Raw genomic sequence first — 21431 nt, forward strand, 5'->3', positions numbered from 1 at the left:
AAATTAGACTATAACTCAAGACAGGCAGAATATTAAATAGGTGGCGGCCAAAAATAGATTCAGTGCAGGGAGCATTCCATTTTTAAGAGCACTTTTGGTAAGCTGAACAGAGACTGTATTACATTTTCATGTGTGGATGCAGGTTTTTAGTTTGCATCAACCTACTTCAACAGATAATGTTACGTTTAGTAAACATCAAATAAGATGTAGTAAGGTTTCTGCTTTTTGGACATATGGGTAGATGTTCAAAAACAACACTGCAAATACATTATCTTGTCTTTGTGTTAAAAGTGTTAATGGATGCTATATTAATTCACAATAAGCTTGAGGTAATTACTTTAACAACAGACAAGCATGTGCTCAAAGCTGCAGTTGTTCTTATGTAATTTGTAACTAGCATTTAACTTTCTTTTTCTTTTTTAGGCCATCTTAAAAAATTGTGCAACAAAGGGCACATTTCACATTTGGTAACAACACAACGAAATGAAGCAAAGTATCAAAAACCAGTTTACTACTGGTAGATAGTCAGATAGATAGATAGATAGATAGATAGATAGATAGATAGATAGATAGATAGATAGATAGATAGATAGATAGATAGATAGATAGATAGATAGATAGATAGATAGATAGATAGATAGACAGATAGACAGATAGATGACTAATGACACTGTTTTGTGTAAACTGTGGGAATGGTGATTTGTAACAAGCTAAACTGTTAACTTTCCTTAACAGTGTCCCTGAAGTTAAGGTGTAACTCCGGTAGTTTTAGATTATTTTAAAGATGCGGGGTCATTCAGTCCGTGAGAAAATGACAACCTTGTCGATAAGTGATGTAGCTCCTCGCATCCTATCCGCCATTTCCACGGGTTTTGGTTCCTCCCTCTCTCCTCCGGTCTTTGGTTGCCATGGTGATGACGTCAGGTTGCACCACCGTTTCAAGCCAGTAGACGGTTTTAGAGGCGGCGCAACAAATCTTGGACAATCGACTGCAGAAGCCATCACTCTGTGAATCTTTGCCGCTCAGATCCCTGTCTCTTACTCGACCGTCATCTTGTTCATCTGTCCAAAATGCGCGAAATTGTGCATTTGCAGGCCGGCCAGTGCGGAAACCAGATCGGAGCCAAGGTATTTTTAGCATTCTTCTTTTTCGCTGTTCATTGCATTTTGGAAGGATTTGTGCAGGCTTCCCTGCTGGCGCTGAGAGGAGCCCTTTAATCCATCCTCCCGGAATTCTCTAGAAGAAACTCGATGCAGCGTCATTTTATGATTCAAGATCCGTGCATTGCTTTAAAAAATGCCAAATGAACCAAACGATAACAACCATCTTGATCGGTTATAGTCTTTACTTGGGGAATTGTGTCAAGATCTATTTAGATGCCGATTTAGAAAAATATTTTTGGAGCAAATAAAAATATTTTGATTAAGTATGTGCATGCAAAGTTTTCTTGCAGACTAATAATTTATAATAACAATAATGCTATTTTTTCGAATGTTGACCGTGATGAAACCTTATTGTAAAGGAGCAGCTTCCCTTCCCCCTCCTCATTTATGACCTATTTCCTTTACATTTCATTCATTCCTAGACGACTTCTGCTGACTGTCCTCTGTTCAGATCTAGTTTTAAATATCCTTAAATTACCATTGAGTTTATTTTAACTGAATAATGATTAAGCTCGTTTAGCGTTAATATGTGAAAACAGCGTTACATATAAGATTTGTTGCCATCTGCTTGATTACTCCAGAGAGCACTTTTAAGACTAATGGACTGCTCTTTTTAACAGCTTTGCTGCGGCTATGCATTAAAGCTTTCTGCAAATGCAAGATGACATGTCTTTCCATCCAATTAGCATGATTGTATGATGTAAAATAATAAATAAGCTGGTTTTTGCATTTTTCTTTTTATTTAATTCAGGTGTATATCAACTTTTATCTTCCCCAATCTTTTCCCAACATGCCTGTGTTTCTTTTCTTTAGTTCTGGGAGGTGATCAGTGACGAGCACGGCATTGATCCCACTGGTACCTACCATGGAGACAGTGATCTGCAACTAGACAGGATCAGCGTCTACTACAATGAGGCCACAGGTAGGCTCCAGATCCAGTGGTAAAATGCAGAGCTCTCCCATTGTTTTGAAATTGTGTGTATATTTCCAGACAATAGCACTGATTTTGTCTTCCTGCAGGTGGGAAATATGTGCCCCGTGCAGTCCTGGTTGATCTGGAGCCTGGTACTATGGATTCAGTCAGGTCAGGACCTTTTGGACAAATATTCAGACCTGACAACTTTGTCTTTGGTAAGTTGTGTGAATTTTAAAAAGATGCACTAATTTGTATTCAAATCAGAATTCATTGCAGTAATCTGTACTGTCTTTGCATATTAAATCAATAAACTGTGATAATCTTGACTGCAGGTCAGAGCGGGGCTGGAAACAATTGGGCCAAGGGCCACTACACTGAGGGCGCTGAGCTGGTGGACTCTGTCCTGGATGTAGTGAGGAAAGAGGCTGAGAGCTGTGATTGTCTCCAGGGTTTCCAGCTCACTCACTCCCTAGGTGGTGGCACTGGCTCTGGTATGGGTACCCTGCTCATAAGCAAGATTCGCGAGGAGTACCCCGACCGCATCATGAACACCTTCAGCGTGGTGCCTTCTCCCAAAGTGTCTGACACCGTGGTGGAGCCCTACAATGCCACTCTCTCTGTGCACCAGCTGGTGGAGAACACAGATGAAACCTACTGCATTGACAATGAAGCTCTTTATGATATCTGCTTCCGCACACTTAAACTCACCACCCCCACCTACGGAGACCTCAACCATTTAGTGTCCGCCACCATGAGTGGAGTGACCACCTGCCTGCGTTTCCCTGGCCAGCTCAACGCTGATCTCCGTAAACTCGCTGTGAACATGGTGCCATTCCCCCGTCTGCACTTCTTCATGCCAGGGTTCGCTCCCCTCACCAGCAGGGGCAGCCAGCAGTATCGCTCGCTGTCTGTGCCCGAGCTCACCCAGCAGATGTTTGATGCCAAGAACATGATGGCCGCCTGCGACCCGCGTCACGGCCGCTACCTCACTGTGGCTGCGGTCTTTAGGGGGCGTATGTCCATGAAGGAGGTGGACGAGCAGATGTTGAATGTGCAGAACAAGAACAGCAGCTACTTCGTTGAATGGATCCCAAACAATGTGAAGACCGCCGTCTGTGACATCCCACCACGTGGCCTCAAAATGGCTGCCACTTTCATTGGCAACAGCACAGCCATCCAGGAGCTGTTCAAGCGCATCTCTGAGCAGTTCACTGCCATGTTCCGCCGTAAGGCCTTCCTTCACTGGTACACAGGTGAGGGTATGGATGAAATGGAGTTCACCGAAGCAGAGAGCAACATGAACGACCTGGTGTCTGAATACCAGCAGTACCAGGACGCCACCGCAGAGGAAGGCGAGTTTGAGGAAGAAGGCGAAGAGGAAGTCGCATAAAAAGCTCACAGCAGCCATACCTCATTTCACTTCACCCATCCCCCTACTCCATCCTCCTCATCCCTTTCCATCTTGAACTGAATGGTCTGCCACAGTGAACAATTGTCACAATCTAGATCACTGATGCTCTAGTGTTAGACATTGATGTTAACTGGTACTAGTGAAGTTTTTTTGTTAATGTTTTGTATGTTGTGAATGCACTGGATTATTGGCATCCTTACATCTGTCCTTTCATTGCCTTGCCATATTTAAAAAGCAAGTGATTTTAACTGTGAAGCCTTGAAAGAATGATTAAAATCACATTGAAAGGCCTCTCTCATGTCTCTGACTTTTTATTGATTGTAATCTTTTGGGTGATACCTCAGCAGATCTTGTGGCATGTCATTTTACATTATGTTTATCTTGCAAATTGCTGATAAAGGATACAAAACATATTATTGGGATACATGCAAATATCTCTATTAAATAGCTTTACACTTAATGACACTTGGATTAAGCTATGTATTTTTTTTTTTTTTTTCCAAAACCAGGTCTGAGCAGTTTCTGAGCATGAGAGACTTCTTATATTTCATCTTACTGTATGTAACGCATAAATATCCCATTGCAAGTCCAAGTCATCTTCAGTAATAATGCTATCTGGCATTAGTCATAACACTAAGGCAGACATTACCGTGACTATGATCATGGGTTATTTGCATAAATTTTTCTTCTGAGAATAAGAACATACAACCCTAAGGAGGAAGTTTCTGAACCCCAAATTGTTTCTGATTTTAGGTCTGCATTGTACATGGAACCTCTGCTTTACATACATCATTGATGTGTATGTGTGTGTGAGCTGGAATGACTTAACATGGTCAAATACTGAAGTATCTAGGACAATCTAGGATTGATTTGGTCTTCATAATTTGATGACTCTGTCCAATATCAGAATAATCTGTTTAGACATTGTCATGGAGCAGACAGAGGCCTGAAACCAGACAAGTTTCTGTCCTTTTTAGGAAAGTTTTTTCTTTTCTTCTTTTCTTCAGATACGTAAACAATGGCTGTACTGTTGGTGACTTTGTCAGGTACCTGAGGGTGAACTTTTCAGGCTCTGATTACAAAGAATGCTTATCTGCATGGTTGTGTTATCATCTTCAGACTTAGTGTACAAATGCATTTGTCCATGAGGGAATTCCAGTGAAGATATGATTCATATTGGTAATCATTAAATGCTTGTGTGCATCAAACCCCGTCATATTTTGACTTGTTTTGCATTTGGTTATTACTCAGCAACACTGTACTGGAATGAATTAGAAGAGGAAGCTATCCCCGCATTCATCCATCCATTTTCGGTCACTTATCAGGTTGAATGGAGGAGGAATTAAAAATCCTTTTCCCAAGCTTTGTCATCCATCTTTTTCTGGGATGTTATGCCACTGAAAGGTTGAATTATGCTAATATTATTAAAAAAAAAATATATATATATATATTTGCATAAGCATAAATAAAAACGTTGCAACACTACGTGTGTGCTTGATTATAATGAATAATGTATTACAAAGGTTGAACTCATTTATAATAATGTGACTTATAATATACTTAAAAGTGTAAACAACTGATTGCTTTTTGCTTTGCACAATTTCCAGGTAAAACCTCATTTTATAACAAAACAGCTCACCTGAAACATCATAATTTGTTTGATTGCATACATTAAAAAAAAACTTTGCGCATCATTGTCCTTTTCTAATGAAATAGACTGAAATGGCAAAAACAAGGCTAAAAGTTTGAGGTAAAAGATTAGCAAATATTTTACAGTGCAATTGTGAACTCATAAAAGACTGAATCAGATAAAATACAGCTATGCTACACTGTCAAATCTAAAATAGGAAAACATTAAAAACATATATAAAAAAGATTGTCAGTAGTTATAAAATACTGCAGCTCATGTATCAGATGTGCTTGATTAACATTCAGACTTTGATTTGTTTAATTGTTTTTAAATTCCACAGTAGGTCCATCCTTTGCCTCTCTTCAGAGCATTGTGCAGGAACTATATAGTTCTTGAAATGGAGTAGTAGGTATATCTGTCATGATGTCAAGTTTCAAAACTTTCTCTCAGTCATCTGCCTAACTTGAAGACATTCCTCTTCCATCAGCTTCGTCACACCATGCCAAGCTTTTGCATCCAGTGTCCCCCGCAAGCATGACATGAAGCGAATATCCTAAATGAGTCTCTCCTCCTTTGGTAACTTTAGCACATCTGGTGTGACCACGCTGCGAGCACCAGACTGTTCCTCAGCACTTGGTCTGTACGTCCCTTCAGTCTGTCTTTTCTTTTTTACCACACAGAACAACCAGCCGAGAACAGCCAGGATTATGGCCAGCACACACAGAGTCACTGTGGGCGCCACAATAGCTGCAATGTTGGGTCCCTGGTAAAACAGTAAGAATATTGGATAGTTAACACTGACAAATGTCAAATATTAGGGTGTAATATTCCTTAATATGAAAATGTTTCACTCACATTGTGTGTGTTATTAGAATTGGTATCATTTCTAATTATGGTAGAATTCCCTGTGAAAAGAGCAGAAACATTAAAGTGAGATCATCACTTTTTATTGTCAGTTAATCACAAATTCTTAGTTAAATAATAATATGACATCTTTTACATTTTTTTACTGATTGACTAAGGAAACTTGTAAGTAATCTAGTTAAATTTACATAAAAAGTCTGACATCTTAGGTAAAAAGCAGTGGGTTGGTTAGACCTGTTTCCAGTTAAATGACCGGTTATGGTAAGGTTACCCAGTGAACAACCAGTGAATTGTTACTTTAAATTGTGGTTTGGTGTTGTTTAAACATTTCCTCTTATCTCCAGCTTCACCATGTAGCTAAACTTCTCATCTACGTCAACAACTAAGCAAATAAGCTTTCTGAAAATGTCAAGCTGTTCCTCTAAAATCACATTTAGTGGCTGAATAAAGAGCAAAGTGTGTTTTTGAATCCAGATGGAGAAGTGACTGTGCTGTACAACAGCCAAAAGATTAATGCCCATAAGACCAAAGACAAAACTACCTTTAAAAGCTTAATATTATTTTGTAAAGAGTTAAAATGATTTGGTCTTTGTCTGCATACATGCCAGATATAAAGAAATCAGCAGTAGCTACAGCAGAAATTACTTATAATCTCGTGTACACTTTCGAGGCAGCTGCTGCTTGTAAGCTTTCCAGATACTCCTCCAGTCAGTGCTGTTATACCAGCCATTTGATCCATGACCAGCCATGTGATCACTCAGTTTCATCATGAAGTTTCATTGTAACTACCTGACCAACAGAGCTAATAAGCAGGAGGAAAAACTCAGGAATGTTGAATCAAACGCCACACTGCTTCAAACAATGGAACAACTTTGCTCATTTTGTTTCCTTGTGTTTTTCATCTAAAGGATGGTCTTTAAAAACTAGTTTATTTAGAAAACTAGAGCCCGCCCCCAATGTCTTCTTGAGTCAATCATTCACTAAGCAAAGAGCAAACTTGCCAAGGACAAAAGTACAACTTAATAACAAACAGAAGGAGTTAGAGAAGTGGACAGCCGTGGCCACACAATAGAAAAAGTGGAATATAATGTACAATGTTTTGTTTTGTTTTTTTTTTATCCAGTATACACAATTATGATTAATCAAACACATACTCGCTGAGCACTATTTAATTCTTCTCTTGATCTAATGTACTTGCAAAGTGCTGACAAGCAAATGCACATTCCAGCTTTTCTGGTGTTTCCAAGAACTCTTTCTTCGTCATTATAAGATTTAATGGTGAGTGTGCGTGAAGGTGTGGTCAAAAGGTTAGCTTATTTGTGTGGGAGTGTTGAAGATGGCAACAAACTCACCCCACACAGGGTAACTGCTCAGTATCAGCAGTAAAACACTCCCAACCACAGATCCAGGTACAGCCAGCAGACCCATACACTCTGCCATCTCTACACGTGATCTGCCAAGCCAAATAAAGACAGGCTGGGACATGGGGACGTCAGCTTGGGTCCATTTCACAGGGTCCAACATACATTGTCAGTTTTTAGTGCCTTCCCTTGAACAGGTGGAAAGACATAATAATCAGTAATGTGGTAGAAATATCCTTTTGAGCCCACATTGACACTCTAATCTGAGGCTGATCCAGGCGGCTGACACCACAACTGAGTCACATTCAGCCTGATGTTGAATCAGCACCAAACAAGCTCAAACTGCACGAAAATAACACGCTATTAATAGAACATGTGTTACAATCACAATAACTTTCATTAAAGCTACCCTCTATTATCAGCGACATTATTAGAGAAAAACTTGATTTTAAAAAGTTGGATTTTCAGCCACACAAATCCACACATACCTTTGATCCGGCTGCTTCCAGATGGTCAAAAGCAAACCGGGAAACACGCCAACAGGTTGATTCCTCTCGTCTGAACAGCTTCCGCCTCACCTTGTCAAAAATGAAACTGCAACAAATATAATCCCGGTGAGGTAAACGGGTAACATGTTGAGTCGCAAATACTTCTACAGTCCATGAAAGGGCGATTTAGTGCTGGACTACATCCTCGGCTGCTCTATCACTAGGTATTTTATGTAAAGCAGCCCCCCCTCAACTGTTCAGATCGCCATTGGTCACATGGTTCAGTTTCGTATTACACTACCTGTGCAGTTATCTACCTGCAGCGCGGCGGACAGATCCTCCTTTGTACAGAGTCAAAGAGAAAAGCAGTTTACTGAAGCAGAGCAGATCCTTCTTCTGTTGCCATTAGATTTAAAAAAAAACACACACACACAAACTGATAATTTCCTTTTAAACTATTAATCACAGGATACTCCGCTTCTGATAGTTGATATGGACTGAACTTGATTTGAATACGCCAGGTTTCTCTCACTTGTTCCAACCTGCATAATGTCTGACTGCACCCCCTGCCCAGCCCTAGCAACCTGCCTGGCTGATAGTGGTGGTGGCACTAAACAGCGCCTCCATCAGGTTTCGTGTTTTCCATCATAAGAAAGGATATCAACATTCCTGAGATATTTTAAGGATGAATTTGGAGGCCAGCTGGTCCTGTGGGCTCTAATCCTCACCTAATCTCTCCTTCTCAGACTCAAAGGGACAGAGAAAATGTGGACTGCTACAGGTTTAATCTGTACTGGTTTGATTTTCATGTGGACAGTGTGTGAGAGTACTAAGGTGCTTTGGAAAAACAAGGTACAACTGGTATGGAAAACCTAGATTAAAGCACTGAGTCATCATGAGGAGGAGCCCCATGCAATTTTGTGTGTTCTGTCCAGTATTTGATAGCCTGTAGTATTGGGGAATGTTAATTTCCTGGCTGACTCGTGGTGTTGCAGATTAGGTTAAAAACAAGCTAAACAAAACAAAAAATTGATTTGATGACTAATGGCATAAGCGTAAGAGAGTTTATGATGATTTAATATAATCTAAATCTATTCATAAACTACAAATATGAAAGGAAAAATAACCTACTTTGACTTGTCAGTCACTGTACATTAATTCTTAAATAAAACACCTCTATTTTAGTTAATTAGGCATGACAATATGCAACTACATGGGACAACCTCTGTCTTCCATTAGTTGCACCTTATTTACTCAGGGTAGTATCTGATGCATGATTTTGTTGACATGTGTTTGTGCACTGGAGAACAAATTCCTTGTTGAGCTTGGCTCAGCTTTGCACTCTGGTCTGTGGGCACACAGTTTAAAACATCTCTTGGGGTAAATGCCATTCTGTTCGCTATTGGTCTGCTCTGTAAATTGATGTGGGCATTTCATTAAAAGAAAAAGAAAACACAGCCTGTCTTTGTCTGAAGCATGTAGCTTGCATAGCACTTTTATTTGAAAAGCTGAAATGTATTTTAACAATTTTTGTTCTGTAGAGCGCTGTTATGGGGGATAGTTTTATAGGATGCCTTGTTATATTGAACTGGATTTGGTAAAATGTGAAATACCCTTGTAGTCTATTTTCCCTGGGGTGGGGCCCTATATTGTTTGTTTATTGTATCTCCTCCCTGCCTGTGGTATTTGTGGTGTACTGTCCTCAATAAAACAGCAGCAAAATGCTTGCAACGCATGAAATGATCAAAGGTTTATGTCATTTTGTTTCCAGGTTTATTGGTGTTTCCAGCTTGATCTACTTTGGTAAGTTGATCATTTTTATGGTTACAATTATTACAGTAAACATAAACTTAAGTCCTAAACTATTTGCAACTCAAAAAAGTGCTAAGTCCCATGTCTTCACTGGGATTTCTCCACTCCCGGTTGTAAATTTTCCCATCATCAATGTGGGCGTTAGTCCCCCCAGAATCTAAATGAGTTTCAAGTTTGGACTTTGGCTAAGGTTGTAAAATGTCAGAATTGGTATGTGTTGACTGTTTTTTCAACCACTTTGGCTACACAGTGTGTTCAGCATCACTGTGCTGCAGGAATGTAGATCACAAACTGCATTCAGTATATTCATAGATCTTGAAAAAGCTTTAATCACAATCAGTCATTACATTTTAATCAATAAACTTGAACGGTATGGGATCAGGGGGTTAGATTTGCACTGGGTGAGAAGTTATTTAAGCAATATAAAACAATTTGTGAAGTTGGGGGATATATATCATTGTGCTTGGGCATTGCTTGTGGCATCCCCAGGGGTCAGTATTAGGTCCAAAAGTGTTTATACTTTATATAAAGGACATGCATAGTTTCAAAAATATTAAAATGAGTCTTTTTTGCATATGACACTAGTACTACTGCTACTACTACTAAAATGTGCAAACTGAAAATGTGGTTTGACAGAAACAAATTGTCATTCAACTTACAAAAAAGTAAATTCATGTTATTCGGCAAATGCAATAAAGAATACACAAGTACATACAAGTAGATGGGGTGTACATTGAAAGAATATATAAAAACAAGTTTCTTTAGGTAATAATAGATGATGAAAATAAAATGCAAGTCTCATATCAAACATGTACAAGGCAAGGAGCATTTATGTTCTGAGCAATAAGAAACACACTGTGGACCACAAATCACTGCATATTCTCTACTTTTTGCTGATTTTACCAATTGTACATTACTGTGCAAAGGTTTGGGGCAATACTTACAAATGTAGAATACAATCACTATCCATACTACAGAAAAGAGCTAAAAAATAATTCATAATACCAGTTACAGAGCTCTCACAAATTCAGTATTCTTAAAATAAAAAATGTTAACATTCACTGTCCTGGTTAATTTTCAAACAGCACTAATCATGTACAAAGCAATACACAAGTCTACTTCCTGGAAGTAGTCAGAAATTGTTTAACAGAGATGAGGGTTATAATCTGAGGGGGGAGTTCAACGTAAAACTTCAGCGACATTACAAAGTTTTTGTGTTTCTGTTTGCGGATTGAGGTTGTGGAACAGTTTGGGTGTGGCTCTCCAGCAATGTCCAAGCATGACCCAGTTTATTAAAAAGCAGTACAAACACACAGTTCTCACAAAGTACAGGGTGGAAGAAGGCCTTTAACAATCAGGTGTTCGCATACATGATTTATGTATTTGTTTATTTAATTTATTTATTTTCTATTTTTTTGTGAATATGTATTATGTAAATATGTATGTTTGGGGAGACTGTTAATGAAGTAGTGGAGAAGGGGTAGGTTTAAATAAGCTTATGCTTCATCGTACATTTGTTTCAGATATGTTGGGTTCATATTATTAGTTTTTTGTTTTGACTATTTTCATCTGTTTTGTTTGGTTTTCAGTTTACTTTAGTGTTACTCGAACATGTTTGATAAAAGCATTCATTCATTCAATCATTCAATATTCAGTGTTGCACAATGCCATTTTATTAATCCCGACGTCTGATAGCCTGATGTTTTCCTCTAGATTAATAGTGTAACCGTCTCTCTTTTAATGAACATCCAATGTCCAAAGTATAGATAATTGTGAACACTGAATTTAATAATTGAAAGAAAGGAAAAAACAGCAACATATAAATTGTTAAAATGGCATATACATTTGTCAATTTCAAACAAAATATGTTTTAATCATCACAATTTGGCATGTCTAGAAAAAAACGGGTTTAATTGAAAGCACTGGGCAGCTGGTGTGGGTACATCTGGCAGCTAGGGGGCAGTAGAGGTACTTTGCATGTCCTTGAATGGAAACTGCTCCTCGCGTACAGCTTGCCGTAGTCGCGGTGAAACCTGGGTAGATCAGTCAAAGCGGCGGGAGAGCAAGTATTGTCAAATTGTTTTAAGACCTAATAAAGGTGTCGTTAACGCAGTGAGTAATGCAATAGTAACCGTAAATATAAGCCATACGTTGGATAGAATTAAGGGTGTGTGTCTAAAAATAGTGTCGACGCTTGTGTCGTAGTGTTGCTTGTAAAGCAGTCCCGTCAAACTGGACTAATCGTTTGTTTCTAATTGGCTCCTTTTTTATTCCCCGTACCCTTTACCGCTTCAGCAACAATGGCGAAGGTCCAGGTGTTAAATGTGGCCGTCCTAGATAACCCCAGTCCTTTTGGCAACCCTTTTCAGTTTGAAATAACGTTTGAGTGTATGGAGGACCTTCCAGAAGGTGGGTACCAAAACATCGTAGCCTCCATTGCTTTTTACGTCTGACACCAAAGCAAGTCTGTTTAGTCTGTAAACTGCTAACGGCTAACAGATTATCAGCTATATTACCTAACTTCGTCCAAGGAGTTAATTGAGAGCAAACGGTATTCAAAAGTCAACCTTAAAGTAACATAGGAGCTTGTAATCCATGTCGTGGGCATAATTTAATCGTTCAGTGTACAAACAGTAAGACTTTGCTATTAAATTTGTTTGATAACTCTTCTTTTATCTCAAAGTATGTAGTACTACGTCAGTTTGTATTGTAATAAACTGTTATAGCAAAATATGTTTTACCAACATTTGATAATTAGTAGATTTGAAACTGAGGAAATAGTCCCTGTGTATGAAAAGCTTTCTTCAGTCTATAACTGTACATCTTTTGTTTATAGACCTGGAATGGAAGATCATCTACGTTGGCTCAGCAGAAAGCGAGGAATATGACCAAATCCTCGATTCAGTACTGGTGGGCCCAGTCCCTGCCGGGAGACATATGTTTGTATTTCAGGTGAGTCTGGTTGCAGAAAACTTAAAAACATCCCTTTTAAGGTCAAATTTATTTATATAACACATTTAAAACAACAGCAGTTGACAAAAGTGCTTCACAATAACATCAGAGCCACATATTTTAAATAACCTTAAATGTTTTTTCCAGTATGTGTTTGAGGCACTCTAGAGTATTAGTCTGACTTTCAATAGATGACCACAGTACAGCACAAACCACAGTCTTAATATCTTCATATTACCAGTTTAGTTTTTAAACTTTGCTTAAACTACAGTTGGTGTTTGTGAATTCTCTCTGCATTGCTCCCTTGTCTTTCTAAACACATGCCAGTGTTAATGATACTGATAAACGCTGCCTTCAATGAGATCTGTAAACACCAGTTAACTACATTAACACAGGTGACAGTGTTGATAACTATAGCTGCAAACACTGTTTAAATCTTCAGGTGCAAATGAATGTGAATGCCTTTCTACATGGCACATTGGACAGCAGTCATAGATCTGACTGGAAAAGTAAAATATCAATCAGCAGGAAAATGAGAGAACACTCTTCCTACCTCAGGTCGGCTTCCTGTCCATTTTGAACCTTTTCTGATTTAATCAAGCAGAATAAATGGCCCACTGGTTCAGGATTTTGAAACGTGGTGGTCACAATATTTTAGTTGGCTTGGTTGGTTTCCATAACTTTGGCCCAGCAAAGGCTGGGTGCTTGTGTAGCACCAGGTTTTCGGTACTGCACCCATGGTTTGGTGGTCTAAGCCAGTGTTCCCCAACCCTGAGGCCTACACAACGAAGCTGGATTGTCTCTTATGGAGGTGACTTCAGGGTTAACCCTGTGTTTTCTGTTCTACGAAGCTAGTTTATTTCTTAGCTGGGTATGTTAACATGGTAAATTACACTAAATGACTAACCTGCTCCAGCTTATGTTCTGGAAAAGAGATTTCGTATAAAGGCACCACCTCCTGACCAGTCAGTTTTCTTGGAAAATGGCCTACCCTCGACGTTGGTTTGCAGATTGTGAGAAGAGTGCTTAGGAGAGAAAGCGTTGTTAGGGATAGATGCATCCTTTTGATGAAGAAATTTCACTGTCACTGATCGCTTTGTTTGTTTAGCTCCACTAGGGTTGCATCTGAAATCTTGTTGTTAATAATAATGGTCACACATGGCATAACTGCAGAACCATAAATTTATGGAAAGCACAATTACTCATGCCATCACAGTGAGGAATTAACACAAACATGCTCACACAGGGGTGCTGAGCCTCTATAGAACTCACTGGAAACTAGAAGCACTCGGAGCGCAGACCTCTGCCAAGCCATTTTAATTAATTTTTTTTGCCACTGATTGTGGCCATTATTTTTTAATTTAGAAGCTCTAATGACAAAATTATCCCTATCTCTCCATAAGAATCTTTTAAAAAATTTCTTGGATCTGGATCACCCTTAAAATGTTATCACTTGTTGCTGTATTCCATTTCTGACATTTCCTGAAGATTTAACCAAAATCTGTCCGTAAGTTTTTGAGTTATGTTGCTAACAGACGTACACCCTATAAAACATAACCTCCAACTTGGTGGATGTAATAAACTAAAAAAAAAAAGTAAGAGAGTGCTCTGTCCGAAACCTCTGCGCCGTAATAAAGTGAAATTGGGTGATCAGTGTGCTGTCCGTTCATATTGTCCAACTAATATTGTATAATTTAACTAATTTACACATTAACAGAGTTGGCCCTTTTCTTCCATCATTCCTTCCTGGCTTTTGCTACAGCAACAGTGTTTCTTTTAGCCTGAATGACCTGTTCAGATTCTTCGTATTTATGAAGAATATTTGTCTGCTCCTCCATGGTAAAGTATGCTGCTCTATGTCTGCGATTGGTCAGACCCTGAAAACGCCACCCCTTTTATGTGAGTGCGCACTGATCAAGATTGGAAAACCCTGGGTTGAATTACTAAGTTGATTATCAGCTTCGTCGTACCACTTATCCAGATCCTGAATGTCTAGTAAAGTCAACCCAGGTAACAGAGATATCCAGCGTATGTTAATCATGCTTCGCCGTACAGGCCTCTGGTCTTCAAGCTAGGCCTGTCACGATAACAAATTTAGCTGTACGATAAATTTTCTCAGAAATTATCGCGATAAACGATAATATTGCGCAGAGCGCTAATGTGTCATTTTGAGACCATTCTCAACTAATATAGTGACATATGCCGTAATAATGCAAGTACACATTTTCAAAGGTCAATAAACTAAATAAATAAAAGCGCCTTTTTCACTGTTGCATCTTCAAATAAACTCCAGACAAGTAGACAAGCATGCCGGTTTTAATGACGAACCAAACTTCAGCACTTTACATCGAACAAAAACCCGTGTTCTTCTTCTGCTCTTCAAAATCTACTGCTTGTGAAACAAAGTCATTCTGCCCTCTGTTGGCCTTATAAGTAACTACAACCCAGCAGTTAGCTGGGATACCACATTCACATACGCCGGGACACCGGCCCAAAAGTTATGCGGCCCACTGGGAATCCTCCCAAACCTCTCGATTAGCCGGCATTGCTCTTAATGTGTATTTTGTCATATACGCTAGTATATAGGCTGATTCTATTTGCGTAATGTGCCTGCGGATTACAGGGGTTATTACGGTAGACCAGGAAGTGGGGGCTTTGTACTGACGTCGTAAGCTAGAATGTGTGTGTTCTGCTTACATGTGGGAAGCAGCGAAACAATAAAAGAGGAGATGCTTGCATCTATTATTTACATATTTCAGCATGAGAATCGGAGGTTTAGCGCGAGAGCGTGAGAAGCCACTTAAATACGCAAGTCTCACGGCCATTGCGTGTTGGCAGCCGTGCAAAACAAATGCGGCTTACCGGCTCGTGCTGCAACATGCTGCTGTCAAGTATGACACCAGAGAGATCACTCCGCAAGAAACCAGAGCGTTTAGTCGAAATACTCCATAGTGAAACCTATTGTCATACACAGTCTATGGTAAAGGGGGGACGAAAAAAAATTATCGCGGCCGGCAAACTTATCGTGCTCTTATTTTCTTATCGTTCAATTAATTGAGTTATTGCTTATCGCGACAGGCCTACTTCAAGCCCCACTGTCTTGCAAGTATTAGATGTTTTCCTGCTGCAACATGATAATGTCTACACAAATCTGCAATTGAGCCATTAATTTAAGTCAGGTGTGTTGCACCAGGGAAACATCAAGTCTGCAGGACAGTGGGCCTTGAGGACTGGAGTTGGGGATCCCTGGGCTAAATGGAAAGAACTTTTAAGTTGGGCTCTGACTCTAAACCTGCTTTGGTTTAAAAAAAAAAGTAAACTCCACAGTTACTGAGTGCCACAGATAAGGTATTTTGCTTTTAAAATGTATTTTTTTCTTTTAACAGGCTGATGCCCCAAACACTGGATTAATTCCTGAAAGTGATGCTGTTGGTGTAACTGTGGTGCTGATTACCTGCACTTACCGTGGCCAAGAGTTTATCCGCATTGGTTATTATGTGAACAACGAGTACACAGACCCAGAACTCCGCGAAAACCCTCCTATCAAGCCAGACTACACACAGGTCAGACTACTTGCTGGTTGATTTCTTAATAATTGATTTCCTATGTCATCATAACTGGTAATTCTTTGTATTACAAGGTACTTATTAATTTTGTGGATAGTTGTTGTGTGAAAGATTTTGAGTATTACTGGGTTATTTAAAATGCATCCTGCATTTGCTTTTTATTTATTTTTTATTTTTTTTAGTGAGGGAGGTAAATAGACCAAATACAGCATAAATAAATAAAAATACCATGTTTTTTTTATTGAAATGTCAATGAGCTAATACACTTTTTTAATTATTTTTTTAAATATATAAATAACAGTAAAGGTACGCTAAGTGATGAGCAAAAGTTCACCAAGTCAACACTAACCTTATGTAGTGGCCAGCCTCTCCTACTTCTCCAAACGTACACTTTGTGTCTGTAGGCAGAGAGCCCCATGTGAAGGCTGTCCACAGCACTTGTTTCCAAAACAAGGCTCGCTTATCCAGGTGCTTCTTTGCATGTCAAACATTGAATTTAGTGAGAAGGTTGCAGGTGTGATGAATCTATCATGTGGATCATGTTTGTGTAGCAGTGACGTGCGGTCAGGGGTGGCAGGTGAGGCAGTGCCTCACCTGTCATGTTAAAGAAAAAAACATACAATAAATATTAATATTTTCCACTGATCTGTGTTAAAAATGCATTTTCAGAATGACTCTAACACGTTTTTGACAGTTTATTAAGTAAAAATTGCCAAATTTGAGTATTTCCCGATCAAATCCAGTGCAGAAACCCCGGTGGAGGCACGGGCGAGCTGTGCCTCAGCTCTGGCTGTACCATCCAATACAAACTGGGTTGAATGACACGTGCCGTTTTCTGTTCCTCAGCATATTGCCAGTATGAACTTTACAGAAATATTTGTTATACACCATGACTCTACAGTCTGTGTAATGTATTTAATGTATTTGTGAGAAAAATATTCCCGTTTATCGTACAATAAAGTGCAGAGAAAAGTCAGCAGGTGAGGCAGCAGTACTCTGCCTCACCTCAAGGGGGCGCACTCACACACCAACACGGTGTGTGTGTTGCCAACTTAGTGACCTGCTTGTTTGTTTGTTTTTTTAAAGCCACTTTTTCAGTATTGGAGACTTTTGTAGACTGACGTATATGAAAGTAGTTTATTCTTTTCAATGAGGAGTGGGTGCTGCTGCGCAGGCCCCTCCCCTGTCCAAAAGCAATCAGAAGAGGCTTCTGGCAGCAGCAGTAGCTGCATTCAGAGCAGGAGATGATCACCTGTTTTATGACCAGGCTGAAAATGAAACGTTCAAAGCTGGTGCAGGATGATTTCGTGCTGGCTTACCGTCAGATATTAATGTCTATTAATGAAGAGTGTGGAGGAAAACAAGTGTTGTGAAATGTTGCAGCCTCCTAATTAGAAAACAACCTACACTTAATAAAATTAAACTAGAATGAAAGAAATTATTAACCAAAGAATTTGTTTTATTTTTATTAGTTTTGCCTTTTTAAAAATTTTTAGCTTGTCTTTTCGTCCATTTTTGCCTTTCCCATGACATTCCTCTCCACAGCAGCCTCCATGTACCAGGCTATTATGCCCATTAGATGATGTCATTTAGGACAGCCAGTAGCTACTTTTCTCACTGTTAGTAACAGTAACAGTGGGTGTGTGAATGCAATTGAAAGAGGAATGTTGATAGGATATGAAGCATTACCAGTTGCATGCTGTTGAATGAATATTGAAATAAAAGGCTCTTTTCAGTTCTTACAATTGTAAATCAGTGCCTCACCAACCATAAACTTCACCGCATGTCACTGTTGTGTAGCACTTTTGTATAATTTTGGTTTTCCTATTTCAGTCCACAAGGGTTATTTAATATTGCTACACACAGTTAAGATATATTTTTAATGGAAATTAAATCATTAATACAGGATTTAATATGTTTAAATCAAATGTCACCAAGGATTAAAATCCCAGTATGCAATAAAATTAGTGCTGGGCATGTTAACGCGTTAATCGCGCGTTAACGCAACGGTTAATTAACGCGTTAATTTTTTTAATCGCTCGGTTTTGTTTTGTTTCTTTTCTGGCCGCTGGCTTTGATGACAAAAACATGGCGTCCATGTGTCCCTTCCCTGCTGCAGCAGGATTCTGATGTAATCAGAAGAGAGCGGGTTTATTAAAATGAAGAGACGTTTTCTGTCTGGAACTTAAGAAAGATGAAGAACCGACGTTTCTCTTTCACTAAACTCATGCAGATGGCAGAACAAAGTGATTTTTGGACAGGAAACTGCTCCCAAAAGGCAATGAGAAACCTTTAATTTATTTTTTATTTATTTTTTAATAAATGCACTTTTAATTTTGGCAAGTTAGCAAAGGTAAGACATGCTTTCTGATTTTTAAAAACGTAAAGCTTAAGTCAGGTCTTCTTCTGCCTCTGGTTCGGTGAATCTTGGTCATAGCGAGATCAAACTTCCAGCTGTGGAATCTGTGAGATGTGAGCTTTCAGTAGAGGAGTCGTTTGTCCGTGTTCATGCCGTTGGGTGGACACGGGAAGACATCATCTGTGTTTACATATTTTTCGGACTTTATGTAGCTGGTCTTTGAATTATTTGTTGTCTTAACTGTGTGTGTCGGTCATAGAAATGGTTTTGCTGAGCTGGTAGCTGAAACTCTGGACTTTCTGTGGATACCACACATATTTAGTTACATCTACAGACCTGACGCTACACCCGGAAACGAGACGGTAACCCCTTAACTCCTGGTAGCAGAGGCTTCAGGTTAAGTCAAGCTAAAAATGAAAGGGTAGAGAATTTATAGGCCAAAAATCTGGATAATGAAGCACTGAAGGTGCATGGATGGAAGTTATTGTGCATATATTGAATATTTCTTTCTCCCCACCATCTAGAAGCTGTGAGATTCTAATCCTGCTTTCTGTCTGTTCACCTGATGCTGATATTCATCACATATTGTTCCTTCTGTGTTTAGAAGGAAGCAGCTTCACAGCTTTAAATTCATTCTGCTGACTTTTTACCTTTTAGTTAGTAAATCCTGAACATTTCATCCTTCTTTATCATGAATATTTGATTTTATTTGATTTTATAAATATATATAAAGAAATATTTTATCTGTTGCTGTTTAGATAGAAAACTGCTGCTAAATCAGTTTATGTGTTTAGTGCAGGGGACTGCAACCTTTCCAATCCAAAGAGCCATTTTTCCCTCAGCCAGCTAAATAAAACTACTTTAGAGACGCAAATGTTACAAGACTTTTAAAAAAGGCAAGTTAATATATATTTTTAATGAAGAGCCACCATAGGATATTTGTTATTTTTGAAGAACCACATTTTTATTTCCATTTTAAGGTTTTAAAATAAAGAAAAACATAAAACCTTTATAAAAAGAGGATAAACATTCTTCTAAGGAATGTAGATATTTGTGGAAAATGATGTAAAAAAAAAAAAAAAAAAAGTCCCTGGCTTCCAACCTAATGACAAGAAAGATATATTTAAAAAACATTTTAGCCACATATTTTGAGGCATTGTGGAAGGTCCAGAGAGCCACTTGCGGCACCAGAGTCACAGGTTGGAGACCCCTGAGGTACACACACACACATATATATGTACATATATATGTGTGTGTGTGTGTGTGTGTATATATATATATATATATATATATATATATATATATATATATATATATGTGTGTGTGTGTGTGTATGTATATATAAAATTAGTTTACCTTTTTTTTTTTGTTTTTTTTTTTTTACTTGAATGACTAAAATAAATTAAGTTTTGTGCAATATACTATTTTTTTGAGTTTCACTTGTACTAGCACTCCCTTGTGTTTCTCTTATTGATTACATAATACAGATCAGCTGGTTGTTAATCATTAGTGTGAATGTGCACACTGTAAGAAAAGGCTTTACACAGATGAATGGATTTGGTCCATTGAGGAAAGCCAAGGTCTAAAACTTCTGCAATAAGCCACTGTGAGTTCTGCTGTAATGCCAAAGGATTTTGATTGTTGGTGTGACATTTTTTAGGTATCTGACATGTGGAATGAAACATTTCACTCAGGTGTGAAGAAATGCACATTTGTAGCTTATTACTTTTCTTGGCTTGAAATCACATTTAAAATGTACATAAAATACAAGTTTTATTTATTTTTTTGTTTGTTTTGGAAATTCGCACATTATGGTACATTTACACCAATAAAAAAGGTTGTAAAATGTTAATGTAGCGCTCCATAATTAGTAAAATAACTATTACAGTTAATTTAGCTATAACATGAAATTACACTGTGCAATATAACTACACTACAGCATAACGTGACTTAAGTGGTTGATGAGTTTCTAAAATGTTATCAGATACACTACGACACCACATTATTTTATAGAAATAATGGAAGTATTTTTTGTTTTAGTTCAGGCAATCTGTCTGAATTGCTGAATGATTAGCCTTTCAGTATAGAACATTGAGAGCTCCTGTCTCATTGGCTGTTTATATGTTCCCTTTTCAGCTCCAGAGAAATATTCTTGCATCAAACCCACGTGTTACCAGATTCCATATAAACTGGGAAGGCAGTGCAGAGAGAATGGAGGATTCTGAAAATGTGGATCCTTCATCAAACTCCATGCTTCCACCATCCTGTCTGCCAGGCAAGGCCCCACCATTGGGGATACTACCTGACAACTCTATGGACTGCTTATAGAGGTGCCCCCTCTCCAAAAGGTGGTTACTCACAGCGCAACACCATATTTTTGAAGAATGCCTATGGACATTCTGGTATGGATGAGATGATGTACAGACCTCCCTGCCTTACTGCTTGTTTTTTTCTCCCCTCAAACACCCCAGAAATGAGCTCCACTTTGGGCTGCAGTGACCGTTTTTTCCAAGGAGATTGTGAATTATTGAAATGACTATATAGATGGATAGTTGGTACCTTGATGTTAAAAGCAATATTGAAATGTGAAAAAGCAGCTATAAAATAACTAAGCTGAAACCCAACAAAAGGTGGTTGTACAACTTTTCTTTTGTTCTTGGACAGATTGGAAAATTCTTAAGAGGATTTCAGCACTGGAGCAATAGGCAAATAAATTACAGTATGTTGCTGTACAGACATTTGTTCATCTGCCACTATATTTTTGTTAAAATTGCACTTATACCTTGTCTCAATTAGGTTGTGGATTTTTTTATGGGTTTTGTAGGGCTAAATTGCTTTGTGTGTGTGTGTGTTTTCCTATTGCAGTTTTGTTTCACTAATAAAAACATTTGTATTTGTAATCTACCTG

The 21431-nt window shown here is 38.5% G+C and overlaps 3 protein-coding genes across 6 annotated transcripts; 2 read left to right on the forward strand and 1 right to left on the reverse strand.

Moving 5' to 3' along the window:
- The first annotated feature begins 989 nt into the window (after window positions 1–989).
- tubb4bl (tubulin, beta 4B class IVb-like) lies at window positions 990–3782 on the forward strand. Its single transcript, XM_042005719.1, has 4 exons — window positions 990–1128; window positions 1978–2086; window positions 2185–2295; window positions 2413–3782. The coding sequence occupies exons 1-4, from the start codon at window positions 1072–1074 to the stop codon at window positions 3468–3470; spliced, it is 1335 nt and encodes a 444-aa protein (XP_041861653.1). The 5' UTR covers window positions 990–1071; the 3' UTR covers window positions 3471–3782.
- A 688-nt stretch (window positions 3783–4470) lies between these two features.
- Window positions 4471–8109, reverse strand: crb3a (crumbs homolog 3a). Its single transcript, XM_042006436.1, has 4 exons — window positions 7835–8109; window positions 7338–7534; window positions 5977–6026; window positions 4471–5884 (listed from the first exon to the last, which is right to left on the reverse strand). Exons 2-4 carry the CDS (start codon window positions 7507–7509, stop codon window positions 5675–5677), a joined length of 432 nt encoding a protein of 143 aa, XP_041862370.1. The 5' UTR covers window positions 7510–7534; window positions 7835–8109; the 3' UTR covers window positions 4471–5674.
- Window positions 8110–11620: 3511 nt separating this feature from the next.
- On the forward strand, window positions 11621–21009 carry asf1ba (anti-silencing function 1Ba histone chaperone). 4 transcript variants are annotated; one of them, XM_042006147.1, is made up of 5 exons: window positions 11621–11712; window positions 11942–12055; window positions 12483–12598; window positions 15985–16161; window positions 20660–21009. In XM_042006147.1, the coding sequence occupies exons 2-5, from the start codon at window positions 11947–11949 to the stop codon at window positions 20849–20851; spliced, it is 594 nt and encodes a 197-aa protein (XP_041862081.1). In that variant the 5' UTR covers window positions 11621–11712; window positions 11942–11946; the 3' UTR covers window positions 20852–21009. The 4 variants fall into 4 exon arrangements, with proteins under 4 accessions (XP_041862081.1, XP_041862072.1, XP_041862064.1 ...); XM_042006138.1 differs by having other exon boundaries at window positions 11636–11708; XM_042006130.1 differs by having other exon boundaries at window positions 11647–11813.
- Window positions 21010–21431: the final 422 nt, after the last annotated feature.

The sequence above is a fragment of the Melanotaenia boesemani genome, chromosome 2 (genome assembly GCF_017639745.1).
Source record: "Melanotaenia boesemani isolate fMelBoe1 chromosome 2, fMelBoe1.pri, whole genome shotgun sequence".
NCBI classification, from domain to species: Eukaryota; Metazoa; Chordata; class Actinopteri; order Atheriniformes; family Melanotaeniidae; genus Melanotaenia; species Melanotaenia boesemani.

What these genes read in the sequence shown, in the direction of transcription:
- crb3a (XM_042006436.1), bottom strand. Translation starts at nt 7,509, where the DNA reads ATGTTGGACCCTGTGAAATGGACCCAAGCTGACGTCCCCATGTCCCAG. An exon ending in GAGCAGTTACCCTGTGTGGG is followed by an intron (nt 6,027 to 7,337) that starts GTGAGTTTGTTG and finishes CTCTTTTCACAG; the next exon opens with GGAATTCTACCATAATTAGA. An exon ending in ATTCTAATAACACACACAAT is followed by an intron (nt 5,885 to 5,976) that starts GTGAGTGAAACA and finishes CTGTTTTACCAG; the next exon opens with GGACCCAACATTGCAGCTAT.
- tubb4bl (XM_042005719.1), top strand. Translation starts at nt 1,072, where the DNA reads ATGCGCGAAATTGTGCATTTGCAGGCCGGCCAGTGCGGAAACCAGATC. An exon ending in GAAACCAGATCGGAGCCAAG is followed by an intron (nt 1,129 to 1,977) that starts GTATTTTTAGCA and finishes TCTTTTCTTTAG; the next exon opens with TTCTGGGAGGTGATCAGTGA. An exon ending in CTACTACAATGAGGCCACAG is followed by an intron (nt 2,087 to 2,184) that starts GTAGGCTCCAGA and finishes GTCTTCCTGCAG; the next exon opens with GTGGGAAATATGTGCCCCGT.
- asf1ba (XM_042006147.1), top strand. Translation starts at nt 11,947, where the DNA reads ATGGCGAAGGTCCAGGTGTTAAATGTGGCCGTCCTAGATAACCCCAGT. An exon ending in GACATATGTTTGTATTTCAG is followed by an intron (nt 12,599 to 15,984) that starts GTGAGTCTGGTT and finishes TTCTTTTAACAG; the next exon opens with GCTGATGCCCCAAACACTGG. An exon ending in TCAAGCCAGACTACACACAG is followed by an intron (nt 16,162 to 20,659) that starts GTCAGACTACTT and finishes TTCCCTTTTCAG; the next exon opens with CTCCAGAGAAATATTCTTGC.